The 25,937-nt window shown below is 45.7% G+C and overlaps 1 protein-coding gene across 4 annotated transcripts in view; it reads left to right on the plus strand.

Moving 5' to 3' along the window:
- The window catches only part of raph1b (Ras association (RalGDS/AF-6) and pleckstrin homology domains 1b), a 38,264-nt gene extending 12,627 nt beyond the window's left edge, over positions 1 to 25,637 (plus strand). For 2 of the 4 annotated variants that reach the window (XM_026157670.2, XM_026157671.2), the window contains exons 3-18: positions 10,152 to 10,271; positions 10,582 to 10,687; positions 10,770 to 10,964; positions 12,099 to 12,523; positions 13,019 to 13,105; positions 13,529 to 13,603; positions 17,293 to 17,370; positions 19,071 to 19,230; positions 19,437 to 19,558; positions 19,887 to 19,952; positions 20,059 to 20,202; positions 20,782 to 20,892; positions 21,517 to 21,615; positions 21,716 to 21,836; positions 22,295 to 22,431; positions 22,521 to 25,637. In XM_026157670.2, the coding sequence (XP_026013455.2) occupies positions 10,152 to 10,271; positions 10,582 to 10,687; positions 10,770 to 10,964; positions 12,099 to 12,523; positions 13,019 to 13,105; positions 13,529 to 13,603; positions 17,293 to 17,370; positions 19,071 to 19,230; positions 19,437 to 19,558; positions 19,887 to 19,952; positions 20,059 to 20,202; positions 20,782 to 20,892; positions 21,517 to 21,615; positions 21,716 to 21,836; positions 22,295 to 22,431; positions 22,521 to 25,157 (4,683 nt within the window). In that variant the 3' untranslated portion in view covers positions 25,158 to 25,637. The remainder of the gene's footprint in view (positions 1 to 10,151; positions 10,272 to 10,581; positions 10,688 to 10,769; positions 10,965 to 12,098; positions 12,524 to 13,018; positions 13,106 to 13,528; positions 13,604 to 17,292; positions 17,371 to 19,070; positions 19,231 to 19,436; positions 19,559 to 19,886; positions 19,953 to 20,058; positions 20,203 to 20,781; positions 20,893 to 21,516; positions 21,616 to 21,715; positions 21,837 to 22,294; positions 22,432 to 22,520) is intronic. The other 2 variants (XM_026157674.2, XM_026157675.2) reach the window with 2 other exon arrangements.
- The last annotated feature ends 300 nt before the right edge of the window (positions 25,638 to 25,937 follow it).

The following is a 25,937-nucleotide window of genomic DNA, read 5'->3' on the forward strand; positions in this document are numbered from 1 at the left end:
CTGGCGCACCATGTGCTCAAACCATCATATCGCCTGTCGTGTCACTGGTTTACAGTTTTTTCTAAGTTAACAGTGTGGGGCCATGTTTATTTCACAAAGCTGGAGCAAGTGGGGGTGCACAGAGGGAGGCTTTGCCCCTCCTCAAAGCCTTGATTCAGAGGACCTTGAAAATCAAAGCCAAATCAAAGAGAAGTAAAGCCTCGGAGGATCTTGTCAGGGGAGAGTCTTCCTCGCCGAAGGAGATAATTCCCGATTTAAGTGGAACCATGTGAGTCGAGCCGCGGCTGGGGTCTGTAGTAAGAGATGCTCCTCACAGTAAGCTTTTATTTCTCTCACTGTCGCAGATCTGTGTTGAATTTGCAATCTGTGGTCTCAAAAGTTTCCACTCTAATTTACACTGAGATTGTTGACTTTACTCTCCCACCCCCACAGATCAAGTACTGTACTTATTTTCTGAAAAGTTGCACATATGCAAACTAATCTATTTTTAGCTACTGTGTTAACCACACAGATGTTAGTAAATGCACAGATGACTACAGACATTCACACCTCTGATTTTTTTTCCATAACTGGAATAAAACAACAAGATCCAGGAAGTTTAAGAACAGCTTTGTAAGGGGAAAAAAAAAAAAAAGAAAAGCCGCTCTGCAAATATTACGGCTTGCTGGCTGCTATTTTCCACACTGGTTTTTATTATTTTTGTTTATTGAAGTGATTCACAAAAACAAGCTAATTCAAATCTTCTGATCCCAGTCTGGTTGGGTTATTGTTGATTGCAGATGATTTCTGCTAGAGTGGGACACAGGACAGAAACAATCTCCTCTTTGTTGATGCTGTTATTTGTACAGTAATGCCCTTTATCCACTCATGGCACTGTCTATTACCTGAAGCCCTTCCAAATTTAGTACCTAATGTGTTTTCCATTTGTCCAAAGGATTGCATACAGTGTTCCTATTCATGTTTTTTTTTTTTTAAATCAGATGTGAAAAGAGAGGTCTGGTCAATGTATTTGAAAAATGAAAAAATGTCTAAACAAAAAAAGGGAGGAAAATATGAAGAGAGAAAGAGCCAGACACAAATGTATGTGAGAGCTGGATATTTAAGAGGGCCCCTTGCAGAGATGCAGCCTGGGGCCTAAAGAAGGAAGTGTCCTCGCCCTGGAATTAAACTGTTCCAGGAAGTAGGGATGCTTTTGTGTCTGTCAGGGAGTGGTGACACAGTGTGTGTCACTGTCTTGTGTTTAGAGTGGGGCTGCCTCTAAAGTTCACACTCAGCTGTCAGTTTCCTTCCAACATGTCCATCACGTGCTTTGGGGGCACGGTTAACGAGTGATTGTTCTGGGTCACAGTTGTCTTGGCAACGCCTTCGTGGAAGGCGGATGTTCTTAAAAAGAAACATCCTTGAAACAGTCTCTCCGACTTGTCCCAAAGACATGCAAGCTGCAGCCACGGAGACCTCTCTGAAATGAAAAAAATTATTTAAACGTGTGCGCGTTAATGACACAGCAGGAATGCAGGAGCTGGCGTGCCAGGAAGAGGGGTCTGTGTCATGAGAGGCAAACGCACACCAGCTGCAGGGGTTATGGACAGAAGCAAAGACCAAGAAGCAAAGACCAAGGGAGACATGGGAAATGTAGTAACGGAGGAAGCCATTCCCAGCTGCCAGTGGGGTTGGGGGATGCATATGTAGTTTTTTCTCAGCCTTCGTGCAGGGTGCATCACACATGGCTGGTTTGTGTGTCTGTGTGTGTTTTAGCATGTGGTGTTCGTGCAATTTGTTGCACCCACTGTGGGCTTTTTTTTTATTATTCCCTAACAGGTGGCAGATGTAAACATACTGTTCAGCTTGACCGAGTAACCAAATGATAATGAAGAAGGAAAAATGATTGGCACTATAATGATTTCATTTGTCTAAAGTGGATGATTTAATTATGGAAAAGTACTTAAATGAGGCTTTTGCATATATCCATTTTCATTTTGGAGCCTGGGGTTCTTTGGGGGGCATCTGCATCTATTTTCATCAAAAATGGTCTGTGGTAGACAGCAGGCAATATGTTTGGGTTTTTTTTTTTCCTTTACTTCACCACAATGCTAATTTCTGGCTTTGCATTTTTGTTTTTTCACTCTACTTGAATAGTAGAACTCTAGAAGAAGCATCAGAAACCAAGTGTTTAGAGCATTTTGAAGGCTGACATTTTGGCATTGGCGGATAATCGGCCCATAATTAATTACATAAGTAAGAATTATTGTTATATTCTGCTGGAAGGGCCTTAAAGAATACCTCTAGGATATAGTGTGGCATTAAAAACTCCTACTCTTGATGAGTTCATGATGCAAACACACCCCTTTTTTATTGAAATGACTTGCCCCAGGTTCATATTTGTGTCTGAGCAAGCACAAAATAAGACTGCATGCAATGCCAACCAGCGAGCATCAATTCAACCAAAAGAAAACAAGAGAAGGAAATCGGTAGAGTGTTTACGCCGTGGCTTTGCAGCTCTTTATATGCTACCAGATCAATGGGTCTCATCTATTTTTTAAGCACTGGCTGTTTGTTTTTTGTTTTTTAATGTCTGGCTTATACTTCTCGACTCGTCAGCCTCTGCTGTCTGCTGCTGCAGTGCTGCATCATGTTTTACAAAGTTTGTGTGGGTGTGTATGAGCCCACTGCAGCAGACCACCTGAGCCCCTTCATCTATGTGTATGTGTGTGTGTGTAGTTGGAAGTGTTTGACGTAACCTGATCTCTTGAGGGAATGGACAAGACTATGGATTTCACATTTGGGCCGATGCCCTGAAGGAAGCAGGGACGCTGACACATCGTTGCTGTGTTTCTGTGTAAGCGAGAGTGACACAGACAAATAAGAAGAGACTTGCCCATGTGCGTGCTCGCTGCTTCAAAGTGACGTCAGCTTTTTCACCAAGCGCATAAATGACTATATTATGAAGTGCTGATCGACTGTATGCTTTGTGGTCATGGCTACAAACAGATGTTCAAACACTGTACTAACAATGTAGGTTGTTACAGTGTATGTGAGGGCTGTCAGCACAGAGATGTGCGTGTGTGCTTGTGTGTTGCCATGGCAGTTTCTCTTTGAATAGATGCAGGGCAGCTGAAATTTGGCTCGCTCTGATGCTGGTGAGCTGTTGAGTCCTCGCACCTTACCGCCCACCAGTGTGACCGTGCATTTTCACACTCCCTCTCTTTTCTAGTCTCACTTTCTCCTGCTCTTCCTCTCTCCATCTGTCTGCTTCTGACATCCTCCCCATCTTTCTCCTCTCTCTGTCCCCCATCTCTTTCTCTGCCCCTCCTTCCTAACTGGCTGCGTAAGCCGGAGTGGTTGAGTGATCCTGAATGCACTCAAGCGTGTGTGTGTGTGTGTGTGTGTGTGTGTGTGTGTGTGTGTGTGTTTCTTCCCTGCTTACAAGCTGTTGCTCGTGCTTGACTAATAACATGGGAGCTGTTGTTTCGGCCAGCCCCCCCTCCACAATCTAATAGCTGGCTCCGTTCCTCCATTATTATTGTACCCATCCATCATTCCTTCTCTGCTCTCTCTCCAGCCTGTTAAATATCTCATATAACCCCCCCACCCCCAACCAACCAACTAGTCCGTCCCCTTGATGTGCTTGCTTTCATGTGACACATGCCACTTCTTATTCGTGTTCTGTTTTTGACTTATGTTTACAGGACTGTCTCAACATTTGAGACAATGCTGAGATTTCGGTGCACATTTCCATCAACGCTATCTTGTGTTTAGTGCTGCCGTAGTTGTGTGTGAAAGAAGGCTGTAGCCCCACTAGTTTTAAAGCCTAAAATTTACCATTATGTACACAGGCCGTAGATTTAACATACAAGCGCGAGTTTACTTTTTTTTACATTTATTTTAGGAATTTACAGCTTGAATACAGGCGTTTGGATGACTCAGGGCAAAATATGAAAAAAATACTTCATTAAAAACAACAATATAGAACGTAATGATGTGGTAGTCTAACTTACACATCTGGCAGTGCTGACGAATCAAACGACAGCAGGCGGTGGGAGTGTTAGTTTCATTTTCAGGTATTGCTGGTGCTGCTGGTCATGACATCAGTATGTAAACACACCTTGTGTAGCATAAAACAGAAACTATCACAAGTGAGGCTTATTTCTATTTTGGCATGGCTCTTACTTTAATGCATCTTCCTTGTGTAGTGTACAGCTTTGAGTGTTCCCCATGCCACAAATAAGGAATGAGCTCCACCCATACTGTATGTCCCTCACCCCTTCTTAAATTAAACCTGTAATCATCTTGTCACAAGCTTTCTTCATTAACCTTTAGGGCTGCAGCCACGCTAAATTTTCCCATTCATCATGGGCAAACAAGCACAGTGTGTTATGTTATTTTCTGAGTCAGACATCACAGGCTACTACAGGTCAGCCAAGGCTGACAAACCAGCCACACCTAGTTGGACTTTTGGTCCAGCCACTCCCTTGTTCAAAGAGTTCTTTTACTGGCACTTAGAAGTTTCCTCTTTTCCTTCTTTTTACTTGCATAATGCCCACATGTTGACGCAGGGATGGCAGCTTCTGGCTTTCATTTCTCGTCTCCTGGTGTGATTTTGTATATGAAGGGAGGGGACCGGGGGTAAAAAGGCAGGGCAGGGACAGAAAGCAGGGATGGGAGTGGAAATGAGCAAATAATCACCATCTGCATGGCAAATGCAAGCCTGGAAATGACACGCACTCGCACATTTACAAAGAGATCGTATCTATTTTTTATATCTTAAAGGTAGTGAAACCAAGCATTTGTCTGCTCCAGGCTTTGTTCTTTGACAGAAGACCTTATTTCAACTGTCAAGCCACAAACAAGATTACAAGACGCGCTCGAAAGCGCCTATTGCCTTCAAACGGCTACAGGATGTCATTATGATCTTTTGACACTTGGCTTTTCAGCGTGGTGTTTTTACTGTGATGACACAAACACATGCATGTGTGAAAGGTGAATCATAGTCTGACAGGTTAGAAGTGCAGCTTGCACCAGATGATGGTCTGACATGAGAAAAAGAAGAGATGTTTGCATGAAATTTATTTTAAAGGAGAGGGTGATTTTCAGAAACAATTGATTGAATTGATTTTCAATTAACATGTAGTTTCCCTTTGTAACTACCAAGAGTTTGCAAATGAGCTGTATTACATGGAACAGACGGGCCTTACAACTGCTGAATTTTTAACAAGGAAGGCGATCACCAGGAAACCTGCATGAGGCTGTTTTTGTGTTTATAGATTTGCATGTTTTTATACACTACAGTGCTAGAATATACAGCACTTATTTTATAAATACATTGCTAAAAAAAGAAACTTTTTTTTTTAAATCAGAGTGCAACATCAAGTCAGTTAAACTTGTGGGATATTGATCTGGTAAGTAGCAGAGGGGGTTTGCTCATCAGTTTCAGCTGCTTTGGTGTTAATGAGACTAACAGCAGGTGCACTAGAAGGACAACAATGGCCCGACCACTAAAACAGGAATGGTTTTTACAGTTAGAGGTCACTGACTTTTTTCCCTCTCCATCTTTTCTGACTATTTTTTCACTAGCTTTGCGTTTAGCTATGGTCATTGTCACTACTGGTAGCACGAGGCGATACCTGAACCCTACAGAGGCTGCACAGGTAGTCCAGCTCCTCCAGGATGGTGCATCAATTTGTGCCATTGCCTGAAGGCTTGCAGTTTCTCCCAGCACAGGAGACAGATTTCAGGAGACAGGCATTTACTTTAGGAGAGCCTGACAGGGCCGTAGAAGACCCTTAACCGATCACCAGGACCGCTGTCTGCTCCTTAGTGAGCAGACATGCAAGAGCTACAAAATGACCTCCAGCAAGATGCTGGTGTGACTGTCTCTGACCAAACAATCAGTAGCAGTGCAGCCTGAGGGCTTGACTTCCTCTTATGGGCCCCTATGCTCACTGCCTGGCACCATGGGGTTTGATTTTTAGGATGTCTTTGAATTCAGCCCTCTGTAGGTTGATAAGTTTAATTTCCATTAACTGATGTGGTATCCTTTCATTTCTAAGAGATTACCCAATCCATATCGATATAAATAAGGTGGATTTAAAAGTGGCCTATCAGATATGCATAATCACATGGTTTTGTTTGTCTGTTTTTCCCCTATAGATTCCTTCACTTTTTTTTCCACACACTACATTCCCCAGAGGTTATCAGCAGCATTTACAGCATGGGACATGCATTAATATGTGTGTGTTTGGAGCTATTCCTGTCTATGGGTGTTGTAGATGCTTTGTCTGCTTCCTCTGTTTCAGCTTTGTTTGCATCTGCCCCCAGAGACCTTTATCGGCATGAGCATTTTGTGTCCCATTAAACTCTCAAGAATTCCCACTCTCCATTTAGAGCCAAGCACCACGACAGTGTGGGCATCGCAGAAATTCAGAGTTTGTTATTGTCACGCTGTTTCTGGTTTTATTGCCTCATGTTTCTCATTTTGCCGTATTTTGAAATGGTGATATAAGTTGTTGAGAATATTTTTAGATGAGAGGTGTCAGACACTGGCGTTAAGCTATTTTTGCAAAGATCGTTTGAGAGAAGCGAAAAATAGCGGTGAGGAATAGGTGGCTTTGGAGATGACCCCTACACTCCTCACTGCAACATTTCAGCACACATACAGTTGAGGCTTGGTGGAGTTTTTTGTCCAAAAATAGCATATTTAGAAGTACTTGGGGAAACATTCAGTCAGTGGAGTATCTGGTCACAACAGTGTTTACACAGCTCGAGTCATTTTCCACCACCCAGCCCTCTTGACTTCCTGTGCGATGGAAATATGAGAGGCTTTATTTGTAACTCAAATGTTAAGAGTAGTTGATCATTTGTATGTCGACTGCAGGCAGAACAGGTGCTGCTGAAGCTGTCGGTGCATTACAGTCGGCACTTGTTTTCCCCTTCTCTCGTACTTTGAGATCATATGAATTCATAACTTTCACAAAATAACTCTTGATCTTAATATACCGTAGTACATTTTCATCTGAATATTAAGAGAATAAAGACCCAAGACTGCAGCTATTCCTGCATATTTGTGCTTCCCTACAGGGTTTAATATTGTTAATTAAACAACAGTTTAACATCGAGTTTTCATATTGCTCCCTTTCTAATCCTCTCGATACGCTCTGATCTGGATGACTTGGACTAAAGATAGACACGTCTTCCTCCTCCTCCCACATACTCAACCTCCTCAGCGCTGGGTGCTTACTGCGTTTTCTTTAACAGTTTGAGATTTTTGTTCTTAGAAAACACGCTGCATAAATAGATGAGCAGCCACTGCAAGTTTACATGAAAACCAAAAAAAAAGAGAGACTCCAGAAGGAGACTCCACGGGAAAAGGCCTTTGACCTTTATTCTTTCACCCCAGATCTCTGAGCTGCCCAGTAGTCACAGGAGACAGATGAATGGCGGTCATGCTCAGACAAGACAGACGGGACCGTGCAGCATCAGCAGGGAAAAGGCCACGGCCGGTGTTTAGTTTGCGATGATGCCTGTAGGAGTGCATTTGCAGACTACATACACACGCATATATACACAAACACAACCTCCTATCCCCGTGTCTCTCTCAGGTCATGCTCCATAAGCTTAAAAGCAGGGCCTCAGGTGGTAATTCACTTAAACCTGCAGCAGCATCTTCTGTTAAGGCCGTGATTCCATTAGAATGACAGCAGCTATTTCCAAAGTGCTCTTTGTTTTTGGCTCTGCATCGTTTTTGCTCTATTTTTACTCTTTCTGCATCTGGACTGAATACACACCTACAGCATATCTATATATATTTGTACTTGTTTTTTGTCCTGACCACAAGTCTGTGTGTGTATGTGTGTGGAAGAGACTCTTATAAAGGACTCCAGGCTGTTTACACACAGCTGTTAAGTGTCCTGCAGTGCGACTCATTTCCTGTATGTGTATTTAAACATGGAATAACCTTGGGGAATAATGGCAGTGCAGGCTCATTTGATTTTTAGTCATTTCCTCTTGCGCTCGTCTTGATGCCATAGCTTGAGATACTCACCTGATTTTACAAAATCATGGCTGTGACTGAAGGGTCCCCATATGGAGCCACATTTCATGGTAGCCAAGGAGACAAACGATTCAAATTGTGTTACGATGTAACATGTGTGGGCATAAGGGTGGTGAGGTCTGGATCTCACTTTCAACACCTCAAGTTTCTTCCCCCCCATTCCTACAAATGTACAAGTGCCACCCCCACCACTACCGCCACTATAAGTGGTATGGATAAGCTGGAGGACAGCTGGAGCTTCCTGCAAGGAAAAAGGCCATGTGGGAAATTAGGAATTTTGCACATCCTGGCTATTTCCTGTTGTGACTGCCACACACGTTCATGAGTGCATGGATGTAATTTTAAGCGCACATATATACACACTGGGTTGTTTTTGTTTACATACTCATTGACTCCATTCTTTCCTCCACAAGATGACAAGTTCATGTTTCTCATGTGTTTTAATGAGAGTGCCGGAAGAAGGAAGCTATCCATCATCTAAAGTATAATAAACACTCTGCAGTGACAGCTTTGGTCCGTAATACAAGCTTGTAGCACCAGCTTCAGGGTACGTCTTCTACATGCACCACATACAGTGATTTCTAGTAGTAAGCATGCTGGAATTTGTCTGAAATAAGCACCCCTCAGCTGCTTAGCTTTTCATCTTTTATCTGGTTTGCTACGACCTTCATCACATTCTAACAACAAAGCATAGCTTTCAGATCACCAAGTGTTCATTTTAGCCATAAAGGCAACGGCACACAAATACTCGCACATACAAGCAGACGTTTTGCTAGATCAAAAGAACAGGGGTCGTCAGCGGGGTTAATCCCAGTTTGGTACAGTCCCCTCTAGTGACTGACACCACATAGCTGGGATAACATGGAATGACACCCTCTGAAAACATCAATGGGATTACTCTGGAATATTCCATCTGACTCGCCTGTTTTGGGGACTCCGGACTATGCCAAGACAGGAGTGCACACCAAGGGAAAAACAGGTTGAGCGTTCTGCTTTAGTCTGTTTAATATCCAGTGTTGAATATACAGTGGTGTAATATTTTTCTTTGTGTGTGCCAAGCTGAAAGTGTGCAGTAAGAAAATGTGTTTCTGCACTCGGCACTTCCTCTGGCATCTGACAGGGTATCAGAGCCATGACCTCCTCCTCCTCCTGTGCTCAACCGTACTTTGCTTCCACTTGACAGGTCTGTCACCAGATTGGTGAACGATCTTCCTCGGTGCACATCGGCATTTGGGTGAACATATTTTTTTCACATGGACCGGAGACCATCGCATTAGGAAATGAGGATGAATGTAGGCACACATCAAGGCTGCAGATTGTTTTGCGTTGTCAGTTGGAGCCATTTTCTGTTATGTTTGCCTCCTTCATATCATTCATTCAGTGTTTTGTCTACTGTGGCGTCCTTGTGTGTATGAAAAAGGATTGGGTTAGACATTTTAGCTTTGACTCTAGAGCATCAGATTTCCTCCTGATTTTATTCTGATTCTGTTTAATTGTTAGATATATGAGACTTAAGTCGGCCAGGCAAACAGATGCATGCTGGTGTTGCGCCACTTTCCATTTAACCCACTAGAGGGAGCTCTGCCATCACCTTTAACTAAAAACAGCTGGGCATTCTCAGCGAGCCAGCTATGCTTTCCATCCTATTATCCACCGGCCTTTAACAGCACATGCTATTGCTCCGTGTGGTCTGATTAATATCTTAATTTAACAGTGATCTGTGGGCCTCCAAAGAAAAGAGTGGGGGGTTTTTTTTCTGCAGACATGAGGAAGATGCTCTGCTCCTCCCTCTGTGTTGGCTCTTGAGCTGGTAGTAGAGGTCCTGGGCGTGTCAGTGGTGCACAGCACACAAGACACCACAGGGTGATCGCACAGCACAGGGTGCCCGCTAGGGGTCTGCGAACGGTTGTCATGGTAACAGGCAGTGAGGTTGGCATGAGATTAAGTTGTTTTTGCGTTTTGATTTGTTTTTTTCCCCCTCTTTCCTCATTTAGATCATTCCTGCTATGTGGGTGTGACTTGTAATCATATGAAATTTTCTGCTTCTTTTGCGTGCGTGTGTGCGTGTGTGCGTGTGTGCGTGTGTGTGTGTGTGTGTGTGTAGATGGACCAGGTATCTGATGATGAGTTGGACCATGGAGCAGAGGAAGACAGTGACAAGGAGGACCAGGACCTGGACAAGATGTTTGGAGCCTGGCTGGGAGAGCTGGACAAGCTCACACAGGTTAAAATACAAATACTCTCACACACACTAAGGGGGTGGTTTGTTACACAGACGTAGACAGAGCACCGCGAGAAAGGATGGGGCTGTATCCATAGCAACCTTAACACTGCTAATCCTGTCTCCCTTTACTGTATCCTAGCAACTCCACTCCCACCACCACCACATAGTATTTGTGCAGGTCTGTGGGTAACTGAGGAGTCTGGCAGGCAGACGAGGTTGTTACGATGCGCTTTGACTGTAGTGTCAGAGTGTGAATGTGTGTTTTGCAAATGTGCATCTTATGAGTTTCGTGTGTGTGCGCACATTGCAGAGTCTGGATGATGGCAGGCCGCAGAAAGCACTGCAGAAACCTCCTCTCAGGCAGGAGACGAACATGGCCAACTTTTCCTACCGCTTCTCAATGTATAACATAAATGGTAAGATCTCACTTCAGTATAACAACAGAACAGAGATGCACTTATTAGTATAACCCAATAACTCTTGCTTTGCTCCTTGCAGAGGCGTTGAACCAAGGTGACACAGTGGACCTGGATGCCCTGATGGCTGACCTGTGCTCCATCGAGCAGGAGTTGAATACCATTTCCAAACCAAACTCAACTTCTCGCAGCCAGAGCAAAGGCCAGCAGAGGGCAGCTGGAGGGCGCAGTGCTAGCACTAAGCACACAGGCACCAGTGGAGGAGGAAGCAGCGGAGGTAGTCCTGCTGAATTATGGGCTTTTAAAACAAAAAGTGCAGTTCCTAAACAATTTGATACTCAATGTGAAGAAGTGAGACTGTTATCATTTGGTATCCTTTCAGATAGTAGTCAATTGTAAGGCATGATGTCTGAGATTGTTGTGCAGCAGTGGCTTCCAGCTTGCAGCCCATTCAGATGAGCTCAAGAGCCCTTCCATCACTTCCACCTCATCTTCATTTAACCTAATTTTAAACTTGATCGGGAATGTTTCATCTGTTATTGAACCATCACATTCAGCTTACCTGCTAGCCATATTTTACACCATGGGTGGCCCACATAGAATATAAGAATAACCCTTTATTGTCATTGTCCATGTACAATCATATTATGGGTTCTCCACACCAACTGTGCAGGAATAAAATATAAATAGTAAGACAGCAGGAATAAATAGCAATCAGGAGGAATATATACAATGCAGCCCACTTTGATCTTAGGTGCGCTGGACCTGTGGAACTCCCCTTTCTTTAACTACACATTTAAAATCCCTGAAATATCTTAATGTAAGAAAAAGTAGGGCAGTATGAGCTGTAAAACTAAAGTCTGGAATCTTCAAAAACCATCGAGCTGGCCAGATTGGAGTCTTTGGGGGGGGAATTCTGTTCCCCTGGCCTTATATTGACACCCCTGCTCTACACTGCTGGTTTCCACCTTTTTATTCATGCTCTTAGCTAGCTTGTAGTTTTTGCTGTTTATTCAGCAGCTGTATTTGTATTCCATATACATACTGCATTTAGCAAACAAGTTCAATTACTTATCCACATTTTAGGCTACCTATATCAACCATTTTTTCATGTTTAGGATTTTGAAATTGATACCATTGGTAATCTTTCCATGTCCCCCCTAGCTGCAACACAAATATACCCCCTGTGGTTAGGAAACACTGCTGTGCATCAAAAAGAAGGAAGTCTTTGTGGGATGAAACAAAAGTGTAAAACTGGGGTTGAGAGAAATAAACACCTGCAAAGTTATAACAGAGAGAGAAAAGGTGAAGCTTTGTAGAAAACAGTCAGTTTTGTTGAGATCTTTCTTGTGTCAATATTTAATTCAATCAAATATTAATTTCACTGTCAAATTGAAACCCGCCCCAACAGGAAGTGCAAGCAGCAGTACTCGAGCATCACCGGCCAACACGGTACGAGGTGGCAGCGCCACTGCTCGCCCCGCGGCCTCTAACATCTCCCTAGATGACATCACCTCTCAGCTAGAGAAGGCCTCCCTGAGCATGGATGAAGCGGCACGTCAGACGTCCTCCTCTTCCTCCTCCTCGTCCTCATTTTCCTCCAGCACCATCCGGCGGCCCTCGTCCGGATCGTCCGGCAGCGGAGGGCAGCATCGGAGGACTGGTTCGGTCGGTGCTGTCACCGAGCAAGACGCACCATCCCAGCGGTCTAGTGTGAACTCAGCATGTGCCTCAGCTTCGAGCATGGACTCCCTGGATACGGATAAAGTGACAGGAGGAGAGGTGGAGAGCCAGGGCAGCCCAATCTCACAAGGACAAAACCAAACCAATACAGAGGTACGAGCCACACTGAAACACACACATAGACGTATCAGACGGTTTAAATGAGTCTTTCCAGATGTGACGGTAAGTGTAATGTACACAAGGACTGCGGTCAGTTCAGTTTGTAAGTCAGGAGAAGTGAGAAAGTACTAAGCATAGACCTTAATGAAGCCAAGCATGTTTATACACACATACTGATTGGAAGGAACTGCATGCCTGAAGTCTATCCAAAGTAAATGCACAATGCAGCCTCTGTATTGTGCATTCGATGCTGTCGGTGAATGCATTGCAATCTCAAGTGTGACTCGGATTACAATGTCAACACCTACCTATTGTTCACTAACAAAAGCAATGCCGTGGTCGGACGGCCATGACAGTCTCTCGCATGTCCCCCCTGTTTTCGCCTGCATGTGTTTACACTGTCTGTGTTTGCATCCTTTCTTATATCCACGGCCTCTGTCCTCACACACGCACACACCCCACCTGCCTGCACCCACCCGACTTTTCCAGCATGTCACGCTGCGACGAGCCAACAGTAAGCCGGCCAGACGGCAGCTTGACTTCACCTCGCGAGAGGGCGAAGTGGATCGGGCCACCGTAAGTGTGTGTGTTTGTGAATGATTGAGCAATTTCTCCAGTTGGTGTGCACAGTTAATTGTTTCAAGGTTAATGGACGTTAGGTGCAACAGAATTTTTACAATTGAGCTGTTGTGTGTGTGTTTGATGTGTGTGTGTGTGGTGTGATAGCGTAGCTGTGGAGTCTAGGTTTCAGAGAATATACCGTGTATTCACGCTTTTCTCTCTCATAATCATTGCCTCTTTTCCAACAGCTGTATCTAATGACAACCATCGCTGCTGCGCATTAATGAAACCTTCTCTCGCTTCCACGCTTCTCTGTACAAAAACAGATCAAAACACTTGTGATTAATAAGCCTCACAGAATCACCTGGCACTGACTTCTCTATATTTTGTCTCTTCTTCTGCTCTTATCCTCCTCCCCCATCTTCTCCTCCACCCAAGCACTCCTATCTGGACCAAGAAACCTCGCTCATTCTGAAAAGCATAGCTGGAAAGCCTTCTCACCTCCTGACCAAGGTGACTTCCTCATACACTTTTTGCTTTCATTCCTCTCCTGTGCATTCGTGTTTGTGTCTGTGTGCATTGCTCCTGTCTTCTGCTCTGCTCGTCTTTTTGGTAAAGTCCATGCTGAGAGTGATTATAGAACAGAGGATTTTTTTCAAACATGCTTCCACATGTGGTGTTTTGTCTGTGGGCCTTCATTTTGTTCGATCCTTCTTTCTAACTTCATGTTGCTGGCTTTTGATTTGCACTCAGTCTTTGAGCAATAAAAGCTTACAAGGGGAAAATTTAATGTATTAGCATTTATTACACAGTATTAAATCATTACTTTTAATATTTTGAGTTGTTTAGAAGTCTGAAACAGAAACCAGGGCTTGCAGGGCTTTAAATGGCATGATTTGTTGCCTTTGTCTTATTTTGAAAGGTTCATCTGTGCTTTAGAAAAACTGGTTACACAAGAGGCAAAACAAATGTGAACAAAGTCTACTTGATAGATTTCTCTGTGGGTTTTGGTCACATGTCACAGTCTTCAGCAGATGGAGCTTGCTCACAATGAGTTTCTCGCATTATAGAGACTAAACCATTACTTGATTCACCCATAGTTGAGATAATAACCCTACGTGCTAGCCAAAAGTGGAATTTGTGTTTAACTGAAAAAACAAATCTAAGTTGGACTCCAGCTTAGTTTTGTTATTCAAATGTCTCTATAATCCAAGTCGTGTCTGATGCTCCCATCACCTCTTTTAACCTCTGAGTAGATGCTTTGGCCGCTGCCTTTGGCTTCTTTGCAAAGTTTATGCTGAGCATATGTGTGTATATTTGTAGTTTGGAGCTCATTGCTTGTGAGTTATCCCACCTTTAATACACAATGCATAGCAAGAAAGTACAAATCAGCTGATTCCAAGTTGGTTGGATATTAAATCCTTAAATTCTATAATGCTGATTAACTAGAAGAGAATGTTACAGTGTGTGTCTTTAGAAACTGAAAGTTTACAGTGCATTTTTCCACACAGAGATCTCCATTAGTGGCTGTTGGCAGTAAAATAGCCCTTTCAGTGATGTCCTTTATTATTTGAATATAATGGGTGCCGGCAGCGACACTGTCAGCTCATCTGCCCTCAAGTTTTAGAGCTGGATATAAGATTTGCAGTCACCTTATCTAAGAAGCTGGGAAAGAAAAGCGACTGGACTTCTTTAAGTTTCTTGATGATCATGTTCATCGTCACATGAGCTAAGGTGTGAAAAAGGGTTATTATCAGCAGAGGTTTTGGGTGGACCTTGCCTCACCCTATCATGTGACCTGTTGCGATCGACTGACGCAAGATATGAGTGGGCGTTAAGCCGTCCTTAATTTTAGGTGTTAGACAGTTGGTGCTGTAAGCCATCCCCTCTGTTCGAGGATTGTCGTTCACATTGGACATAGATGGCTTCTTTCGCTCCTCTTCCATCTGTCTTCTCTGTCCAAAATGTGGATATTGGGATCCTTGAAAGAGTGACCTTTGTCCTTTAGATGCAGACGTACAGCTGAGTCTTGTCCTCTCGAGGTGGCTCTTCTATGTTGTGCCATAGACAAGGACATGTCCCCCTAGTGACATCCACCAAGCTCCTTAGAATACCACGATAACTGAGATGCTACACGGACATAGTCACCAAATCTTTTGGATTGAGTCAGTGGTTCAAAACATTGGTGCCTGTTGCTGTAAACAGAGCACTCAGCTGTATATTATGTTGTTGTTTTTTTAAGGGGAGAGGAGTGATAGCCTGCATCTTTACAGGCTGTGAGGGGGTTTATGTGTTAGTGTTACACTTTCCACCAGAGAACAGAAGAAGGCGAGCCGCGATCGCCTGGACTCACAAGTTTTCTCCCTCTCCTCGCTCGTGAATCAGAATATTGAATGAGCGTGGGATGCTTGGGAACAAGCGAGGCGGGAGAGAGTGGAAAAACATCAAAGGAAGTGGCTGCCAAGATTTTTTTCTTTTTTCTTTCTTTCTTTTTTTTTTTTTTTTACAGACTAGGCAGAAGAGCTTTTTCTTTTTTTTAAATTGGCTCTGGTGTGGCTCACTGTGAAAGTGGAAGGGTAAACGCCTGTCGAATCGGAGTCGGTCTAATGTCTAATAAAAAGCAGGGAGTATGTGTCGTGTAGAGAGGGAATAATAGATGAGAGAGCGAGGGGGGCGGGTTGTCCACGCTGACATTTCTGGGGCTGAACCCACAGTGGGACTCAAATTGACTCCCGACTGTAATCTGTACAACTCGCGTGACCTCTTGGTCACTGTTGCTCTTACTCAGTCTTATACACACACACACACATTGGGGTGGGTAAAAGCCTGCCACTATGTGTTGGCCAAACACACTCTTGGTTTTAAAGCTTTAATGTGTGTGTGCCCTAGAGTCGGTCATGTGGAAAAGGCAGTCTGGGTCAAGGAGTGGGCAGGGGCTTCTTGAGATAAGAGGCTTGGGGAGCACTTGTTAATACCCCTCACCCTCTCTCTTTGAACACACATGCTCGTGTGTACACATGACTTCAAATATTCAGCACCTCAGCTTCTCATTCACCCACTCTCTCCGTCCTTGTCTCTGTGAGTTAGCTTCAGGGCCATAGTCGGTCATGGTCTTCCCCCGCCTCGTCCCGATTGGCTAAAGGGTTCAGGGTCCTTTAAACGGAGTTTGCTGGTTGGGCGGCCCTTCCTCCTGGTACCTTTTTTTTGTGGGGATTATGCTCCCCTCGATTGGGTACGCTCCCAAACCCCTGCATCTGCTGTAAAGAGAGGAAACGAGTGATGGAGAGGGGAGGAAGCGGGAAGGGGGAGGGGCATTTTCCTCCCTACTGTCTCACTTGGCGTTTTAGTCAAATTGTGCTCGTCTTGGCCACACATGTCTGCGTGTGAGTGAACCCATGCCATCACTAAAGTCCTCGCTCAGCACCGTCTCAGCTAGCTCGACCGCTGTCATCTCTGGGTGACGGCAGATGTGGATGCAAGGCGGACTTTGATCGACTGGGAATCACGCTGGAATAACTTTTTGTTTTTTTTAATCTTGGTGTGAAAGGTGGCAAACAGATTTTTGTTCATTTGAATAGAAGAAACCGCTTTTGTCATATTTTTAAATCAAGTTACGGACACATCTGGATATTTCCCATTTTGAGCATTTTTTGGTGGGGGTTCGCATCTTTAAGTTGGCTGCATGGATGCTCTTTGAGCTGATTCTGCATTCATCTGCAGCCTCTCACCCTTGAGGGATCTTCTACTATTGTCTCCCCTTCTGCTGTATAGCATGATCAAAAGAAACCGCCGCAGCTCCACATGAATCCGGCATGAAACCATATACAGCAAGCGGAGCACCATTTTTGAGGAGCCAATGCCGCCACGGCGTCTTTTATCATAATTCCGTCTATTTGTCTAATTGAACACTCACGCTAAAGTAATAAAACACACGTGGAAGCTTACACAACCTGTAGGAATGGAGGTGATGGCATCTTGTTGGAGGGGGCAGGTAAGCAGCCTGGAGCATGGGGGAAATTTAGATTTCTCCCCGTGACACAAGGCGCCATCATTCCAGATGCTTTTTTTCATGAAGTTGTGCATAGCTGCATGTGTTATTCCTGCCAAAGGAGTGACGGATGTATGACGAGGATGAGGCTATAAAATCAAAAGGCATTTTTAATGTGCGTGCTGTATTAACACACTCCTGTGCGTTCATCTAGGAGGAGCAAGCTGCCAAACTGAAGGCGGAGAAGATCAGAGTCGCCCTGGAGAAAATCAAGGAGGCACAAGTCAAAAAGGTAGAACCACCTCTTAACTCGCTGACTCTTAGAAAGTGCAGGGATATGAAGCCCTTCTGACTTTGAATAATTGCCGTCTTGTCATATTTCGTGCACGCCGCATTTCTTTGTGAACTTCATTCACAGCGAGGCAGTGAAGCATGCAGAAAATAGGTCATTGCAGTGTTTGATTATGTGTGTGCGTCTGCTGGAGGAGGGAGCAAGGAAGCGGAGACGGGCTTCAGAAATATAACGCAGATCCACATAAGACATGTTATTTATCCCGCGTATCAGCTGAACAACAGGAGCGCCTTGCCACACTGACAGTTTGCTTCCACTGCGAGGTCGATACGGGACTCCTCACACAGGCAGGCCTTTTGTTTTTCCCCCCCAGGCTGGTGAATGAACAGTCTCTTTGAATGAGACCAATGCCATTTAACAGAATGGTGTCCTTTTTTGCATGCAATGAATGGTTGAAGCCCAATAGTTTTACAGCCAACAGAGCTAGAGTATGGCTAGATAAAGGGTACTGGTACAGACAGGACACGCGAAGGAAAAAAAACCTCAGCTAACACAGGAGAGCTTTGACGTGCTAAATTATTCGTGCCCTGTTGTCGGCGTTTTACACGACCAGCAATGATTTGAATTTCACCGAAGCAGTTTGACTTCATCTGGATAAGAAATGGATCTTAAAGGATTTAGATGTTAGATTTAATTTAACTTTTTTCCCTCTGAGTGGTGGGGGGGGGGGTCTCCTGTGAGAAATGTAGGTCAGACTCCCCCCATGTCTGAGACTCATCGCTGTCCCTGCGTTCTCATTGGTCTGCGCTTCACTTCAATCATCCGTACTGGCACGCGATTGGACGTCGGGGTCGCAGTGGGAGGTGACATGCAGGAGGGTCAAGGAATCCGGGGCTTTATTTGGTTTCACACATCGAGGCTGCGATTGTGTGATCCAGGATTTGGCACGTGTGCGAGTGTGTCGCGTTCAGATTAGTTTAAGCTTTCGTGTTCTGGTTGCTTAAAGATGCCCAAACTACAGCCATATTCGTAGTCATGTTTAGTGGCCATATGTGGGACATGGTCATGATCTAAACTGAAGCTACAAATTGGAAAATGTTCAGCTTTTTACACAAAAAAAATATTTTCAAATTGATACCATAGGTGTATCTACTAAAATACAAAATGTGGGGTGGGTCTACTGATCAGTAGGTTGGCGATTTAATCCCTATCTGCTCCAGTCTGCATGCCAAATATCCTTGGGCAAGATACTAACCGATGTATCCACTAGAGTGTGAATGTGTGTGAATGTTGGATAGTAAGCACTTACAAGCTTTTAAGAATGGTAGTGTGAATGATTGAATGAGGCATGTTAAAGAGCTTTGAGTGCTCCGGGAGAGTAGAAGAGCGCCGTATAGGAATCATCCTGTTTACCATTTAAAAATCTCAGAAGAGTTTGAATTCCAGTGACCTTGACATGAAGGTTAAAGGTCAAATTTCCTGAAGATCACCTAACACTTCCAAATTCTTAGCATCTACTAGGAGGCTGAGGTTTACCGTTCCCTCCGCATTTTCCAAAGCTGAGCCTTATTGGAGTATTTGCTGGGCTAATTCTGGCCCCCAAGCCTTATGTTTGACCCCCTCCCGATCTAACGCATGCATGACGATAAATCTTACATATTGATATCATGTTTTAGCGTTTCCCTCTTGGCCTTCCTCAGCTGGTGATCAGGGTCCACATGTCCGACGAGAGCTCAAAGACCATGATGGTAGACGAGCGGCAGACAGTCAGGCAGGTGCTAGACAGCCTGCTGGATAAGTCCCACTGTGGATACAGCCCTGACTGGTCTCTGGTGGAAACCATCACTGAGCTGCAGATGGGTAAGGGAGCAATCGCCTGAGTTGAATAAACATTGTTTATGGTTTTGCTTTAATCTGCGCTTGTAGCATAGGGTCGAAGTTCAGGGGTTCTCGCGGCATAATACACAAAGTAATATGTAATAGTCACGGCCCCAGTTCCAGGGCGGCAAAAGAAACCTGTTCTCGCCTGTTCTTCATTACCTGTTCTCGCTCCTCCTTTTTCTCAGAGCGTATTTTTGAGGACCACGAGAACCTGGTGGAGAATCTGCTAAACTGGACCCGGGACAGCCACAACAAGCTCATGTTCATAGAGCGCATTGAGAAATACGCCCTCTTCAAGAACCCTCAGGTGACCGCCCATTACGTTAAAGCTGCACACGTATGGTGGCGTGTTCAACAGACCGAGGGGCAGATAACATCCTCTCCTCTTTTAACTGCTCTGCGTTCGGTGTGCAAATGCCGACTGTGTATGTTATACGCGCAGAAGCATTGTTTATGCATGCTGAGTGCCTGCATAGAGCCAGAGAGTGAATAACAGTGTGTGTGTTTGTGTAGGAGTGTCAGAAGTAGGTCAAAGCAAGTGAAAGTGAATAATTTATTTACATATAGGATAAGGTGAGACTTTCTCCCCCTCCCATCCCTCCACTGACTTCACTGTTTTACTCAATTGCTTCCAGAACTATTTGCTGGGGCGGAAGGAGACATCAGAAATGGCCGACAGGAACAAAGAGGCTTTATTAGAGGTAAGATGGTGTTTTATAAAGCAAACTGCAGACGTTTCTATCATTCCTGCTAATCTGGAGCGTTACTTAGATGAATTATTTAATGGGTTTTTGTGCATTACTTCAGGAATGTTTCTGTGGTGGCTCAGTGTCTGTGCCAGAGATCGAGGGCATCTTGTGGCTCAAAGAAGATGGGAAAAAGTCATGGAAGAAGCGTTACTTCCTCCTCAGGGCTTCGGGGATCTACTATGTCCCCAAAGGCAAAGCCAAGGTCAGTGACGGCTGGTGTACGATCATGCTACTCGGACGCAGAAATGAAGATTAGGAACAGAAATGTGGCATTTAGGGTTATGAGAAGCAGATCCACTCATGATTTGTGGCATTTCCTGTTTGGTTTTGATCACTTTGAAGAACAGCAGTTGTGTGCGTGGCGTTTGAGTGCACATGCTCCCTTTTTAACACCACCATCCTCCCAAGTAATTTTCAAATTTTAACACTTGCAGTTCACTGTGGCACCATGGAGACATGTATAAGTCCCATAGTACATTTCAGTCCCAGCTTTGATACTGAATAGGGCATTCTAGATGTAAGTTAGACCTTTAATAGCATATACACACAAAACGTAGACAAATGAAGGACTTTGCATAATTATTTCAAGCCATTCTGCAACTGCTTCACTCATGCACTAAAACAGCTTGAGTGAAGCTCCATGTTTCTATACAACGACAGCACAAACGTGGTGGGTAAAATTCAGTTTCTTCACACAGAGCAGCAGCAGCCAACAGCGGTCTCTTTTAGGTCAACCACGCATCAGTACATGACACCGTCCCCTGCCTCTCTTTCTCCACAGGCATCCAGAGATCTCGTGTGCTTCCTGCAGTTGGACCATGTTAACGTGTATTACGGGCAGGACTACCGCAGCAAATACAAAGCTCCCACTGACTACTGCCTGGCCTTGAAGGTGAATCCCTGTAGCTGCATGGTGAAACGTTGCGTGGTCCTGATTGGCCTGCAAATAACAGCAGGTCTTAATGTTCCTCCAGAGACCTAAACCGGCACAAATGAGCACTTGGCTAAGAAAGCTACAGATGATGTCCAGTTCTGTGTGTGATACAGATCTTGTAAACACATTTTGCAAGTCAAATAATTAGATGTCTGCATATCTGAAGAAATTTATAACAAGAGAAATGAGGCATTATAACATGGGTGGGATGTACACGTGTCCTCCTTTGCATCTGTTTAAAGTAGAGGTTTGAACACATCAAATGGTTCTTGTAGTCCCCAGAGATATGCAGTCTTAGCGCTTCACTGTTACCCCCATGCACTTAGTACCATTAGTCTGCTATTAGAAAATGTCTCTGGAGATCTTTTCCAAAGAAGCTGATTGGATTAGTTTAATCAGAATAGAAAGTTTATTTACTGACTGCATTTAATGTAATGAATAAGCACTTGTCTAATAAATTGCAAGAGGATGCTTCGATGTCAATTGCACATGTTATTTGTTTAAAAAAATCCTTTTATTTTGAATCGTTTTGCAGTGTCTGTGCAGAGCACTTAATGTTCATAATACTTGTTTTATTTGCAGCATCCACAAATCCAGAAGAAGTCCCAGTACATCAAGTATCTGTGCTGCGATGATGTGAGGACGCTGCACCAGTGGGTGAATGGAATCCGCATCGCAAAGGTTGGTTTGAAGCAGAGTTACTGTTCAAGGCAAAGAAATAAGCAGATAAATGTTTTGTTTTAATTTATGAAATGCATCTGTGTTCTTCGATCTCATACAGTATGGGAAGCAGCTGTATTTGAACTACCAGGAAGCCATGAAGAGGACAGAGGCAGCCTACGATTGGTCCTCTCTCTCTACGTCTAGCATCAGATCTGGCTCCAGCTCCGCCAGCATACCCGGTTCGCTCACGAGCTAGGCTAAGCACCACTAATGGCTCCTTTAAACGCATCATCATGTCCAGTGTATAGTTAATTCAACATGGAAGCAATTTAGCTTTAAAAACAAAAGCACTTCCATTTTTTTTTACTAAGTCAATGCTAAGTTATGCTAGTTATGCTACCAGATAGAAGTGGAGCGTATTGTAAAGTGTATTCAGACATGCTCACTACTGTTAGAGGTCACTCTGAACACAGAACAAGAATGCAAACAGGCACTAGACTTTTAACTCGCTTGATTCACTAAAAAGAAACACATTTGTGTTGGAGAATGCTGAGAAACAGCAAAAAGATGTACATAATAAATATTCTATGTCAAATCTTTTAAATTTTTAAGAAGGATTTGTGACTCATCTATGATGTATTTCCAATATTACTAATTGATAAGAGGCCTTTTTACAGTTTTTCATTTGTTTTTTCAGAGTCCCAGTCGAATCATTCGGGCCATTCTGACAGCGGGGTGGATACGGGCTCCTCTCATGGGCGTTCCCAGAGCGTGGTGAGCTCCATATTTTCAGAGGCCTGGAAGAGGGGTACCCAGATTGAGGAAAACTCAAAGGTATGAGTTTCAGCGTGTTAAAGTCGCGTGTTTGCAGGAGGATGTGTGAGTCACGTGACAAAGCCTAACACTCGCTCTGTTCTCCGCAGATGAGAATGGAGGCATCCAGAGGGGCCACGCTGCCGCACGGTTCCCACAGCCACCGGCATCACAGCCAGCATTCAGTTGACCACTCAGCCCTGACGCCGCCTCCGCAGCAGCCTCAGGCGCAGCCTCCATCACGGCCTCAGTCTCAGCCCCACCCCCAACATCAGCAGCAGCAGCACCCCCCACAGCATCAGCACCCATTGGTGCAACCCCAGACGCCAATTCAGCTGCAGCAGCAGCACCAGCACCCGCCTCCCCAGCATCCGTCTCCTCAGGAGGCAGTTCCGCCACCACCACCGCAGGCAGCACCACCGCCACCGCTACAACCACCACAGTCTGCTCAACTACATCAACAGCAGCTGCAGAAGCAGCAACAGTCACAGGCCTTCAGCAACTACAACCACATGCCCCCACAGGAGCAGCAGCAACCAGCTCCCGCACCCCCTCCACCTCCGCCACCTCCACCACCGCCTCCCCCACCCCCTCCACCAGTCCAGACGGTGTCATATCAGTCGCCAGCTCTCACAATGTACAAATACAGCACCATCACCAGGCTGCAGAACCAGAAAGGAGGCAAGATACCTTTTCACCTCCCTGCTACAGCCCAGCAGGTTCTGCCCACGACTCTGACACCACCTGCACTGCAGGCCATCAAACCAAACGTCAATCACATTGCCGCAAGGACTAATGTGCCCCCGCCTCCTCCACCACCACCTCCCCCTCCACCGTCCATGCCAACCCCCGGGTCTGCCATGGCTGTGCTGAAACTGGGCCCACCCAGTCCGGCTACTCCACCGGCTTTCATCCCTCCACCGGCTTTCATCCCTCCACCGGCTTTCATCCCTCCACCGCCAGTTCCTCTGCCTGCTCCACAGACCAATGGAATTGCATTTCCTCCCCCTCCGCCGCCCCCACCGCCACCAGCTATTGCAGCTGCTCCCGTGAGTCAGCCTGTCTACCACAGTGGACTCAAGCAAGCGCTGAAGGAGCGGTTTCCCAGCCCGCCGCGGGACCTCCCGTCTCCAAACGGCGGGCTCGAGTATTCCCCACCACCTGCCCCCACACCACCACCCCCGCCTCCTCCACCTCCGCCACCGCCGCCACCACCTCCTCCTCCTCAACAGTTCCAAGTACCGGCCCAGTTTCCACCTCCTCCTGCACCCCTGGCAGCACCACTGAAAAACTTCAACCCAGGCTTTCTCCCTCATACTGCCCCCAAGCCCATGTCACCAGTCTCCCCTTTCCCTCCTGCCCCGCCTCCTGCTACAATGAGTTGCCCGACCCCAGCTCCACCACCACCCCCTCCTCTACCTGCACCCCTTAAGAAGCAGTTCAGCCTCCAGACAGGCCACACCTCCACTCAACCCCCTCCAACTCTGCCTAAGCAGCATAGTTTGTCTAAGCCACCAACCATTTCCACAGGAGCCCCTCCCACCATGTCTCTGGTGAAACAGCTAGCCAGTCAGTTCCCAGGAGCTTCATCCCAAGCAGGCAATCAAATGGAGGCTTCGAAAGCCCCACTCTCTCCCCCTGCAGTTAAAACCAAACCAAAATGGCAGCGTGGGGGTGGCCAGCAGCTGCAGTCTCCCGAATTCCCCCCTCCTCCTCCAGACAGCAACACCGGCTTCCCTGCTCAACCACCACCACCTCCTCCTCCTCCTCCACCTCCCCCAGCACCAGTCACAGGTCCGACGCCACCTCCTCCTCCCCTTCCTTCTGGAAACATGGGCTCCCCCATAAGGAGGTCACCCTCTGGTTCCTCTAGTTTTGGAGGCAAGAAACCTCCTCCCACCCCCCAGAGGAACTCCAGCATCAAGTCCAACGCCTCAAACTCCTACGAGGAATCCAGGAGAAATTTGCTCAGCAAGTTTGCTCCCCAAGGCAACACCGCCCCTCCCTCCTCATGTCCTCCCTCCAATGGATCGCCTTCAAAGGAGCCCTCAAATGGACCTCCTGCTCCCCCAAAACCAGGAAAGCTCAACCTGGCTAACCTGCCCCTGGCACTGCAGGCCAAGGTAAGCCAGGCAAAGCAGTCTGGTGGCGACTTCCCTTCCCCACCTCCTGAGTGCGCCTACTTCCCACCTCCTCCACCTGCCTCCGAGCTCTTCCCCCCTCCACCACCTCCAGGTAATGACGCCCATACGGGCGGACCTCCTCGAGTAGCAGTGGTGAATCCCCAGCCCCAGGCTCCTCCTCCACCACCACCCATCTCCCTCGTCAGTAACTCAACATGGGGAAAGAACTCCCTGAAAAAGACTCCTCCGCCCACGCTCGGGCGGCGTAGTAACAACACCCCAGAACCACCTCCGCTCTCGCCACCTCCACCGACTTCCCCAAAAGGTAGCTCAGGCCAGCCCAACTTCTTGGAGGATCTGAACAGGACACTGAGGCGAAAGTCAGTGGGACGCCAGGGCTCCACCAACTCCGCCGGCCTCTCAGGCAAGTTGGACCCCGCGGGGACCATGGACGACATGGCGCTGCCCCCGCCGCCTCCTGAGCTGCTCCTGGACCAAGGAAAGCAAAGCAACGGAGGAAACGGTGGCTATATGTCCGGAAACATCTCAGGCTATGCAACACTACGACGAGGACCCCCTCCTGCCCCACCCAAAAGAGGGGATGGCACCAAGCTTACTGGATAGTAGTTGAACTTGTCGATAAGGACACGATGAAGACTAATGAATAGACAATGAAATGATATAGTGAAGTAAAAATGCATTAGTGGACTACTCTTTTCTTCTCCTGGGGACACGATAATAAATGACTGTGTATATACTAAAAGCCAAACCAGACCATCTTCAATTAGTGTTTGCTAGTTCTTCATTTTTTTTATTGCTTGGCTTTCTGGATGAGTGAGGTTTACAATACTGGGACACTTTAGACTCAAACAGGTTAAGTTGGAGGTGTCTAAACTATCCAAGCTCTCTGGAACATGAAGTTTTTGCCCCGTACGGTATAACCCCACTTGTCTGGTACACCAAGCAGCTCTGAGTAAACACTAATAATAAGACTTTGTGCAAATATTATTGGATCCAGGTCTGAGCCAAATCATGCATCTGCTTCTTTGCCACAAGTTTGTGCCACGTTACTGGAGACGCAACACAGAAAACAACAAAAACTCATCATGATCTCTCTGCTTTGGTACTGCATGGACAACATGTAAACAACAAGCTGTAAAACATGAAGCTGTGTGCGTGCATGTGTGTGCGTGCATGTGTGTGTGTGTGTGTGAGAGAGAGAGAAATGGACTGAACGTGCATCCATGCATTGAGTGCATGCATGCGTATGTGATGGTATGGTGGTAGTAGTTAATCATCATTAGGGAGGGCCTTCATGGAACAGGGATTGTCAGGTTTGCTTTTATATAAAATTATTTAAAGATTGGTAAATGGAAGGATTTTTTTTTATATGTGTAAGTGTCT

This window comes from Astatotilapia calliptera, chromosome 23, assembly GCF_964374335.1.
Source record: "Astatotilapia calliptera chromosome 23, fAstCal68.1, whole genome shotgun sequence".
Taxonomy (NCBI): Eukaryota; Metazoa; Chordata; class Actinopteri; order Cichliformes; family Cichlidae; genus Astatotilapia; species Astatotilapia calliptera.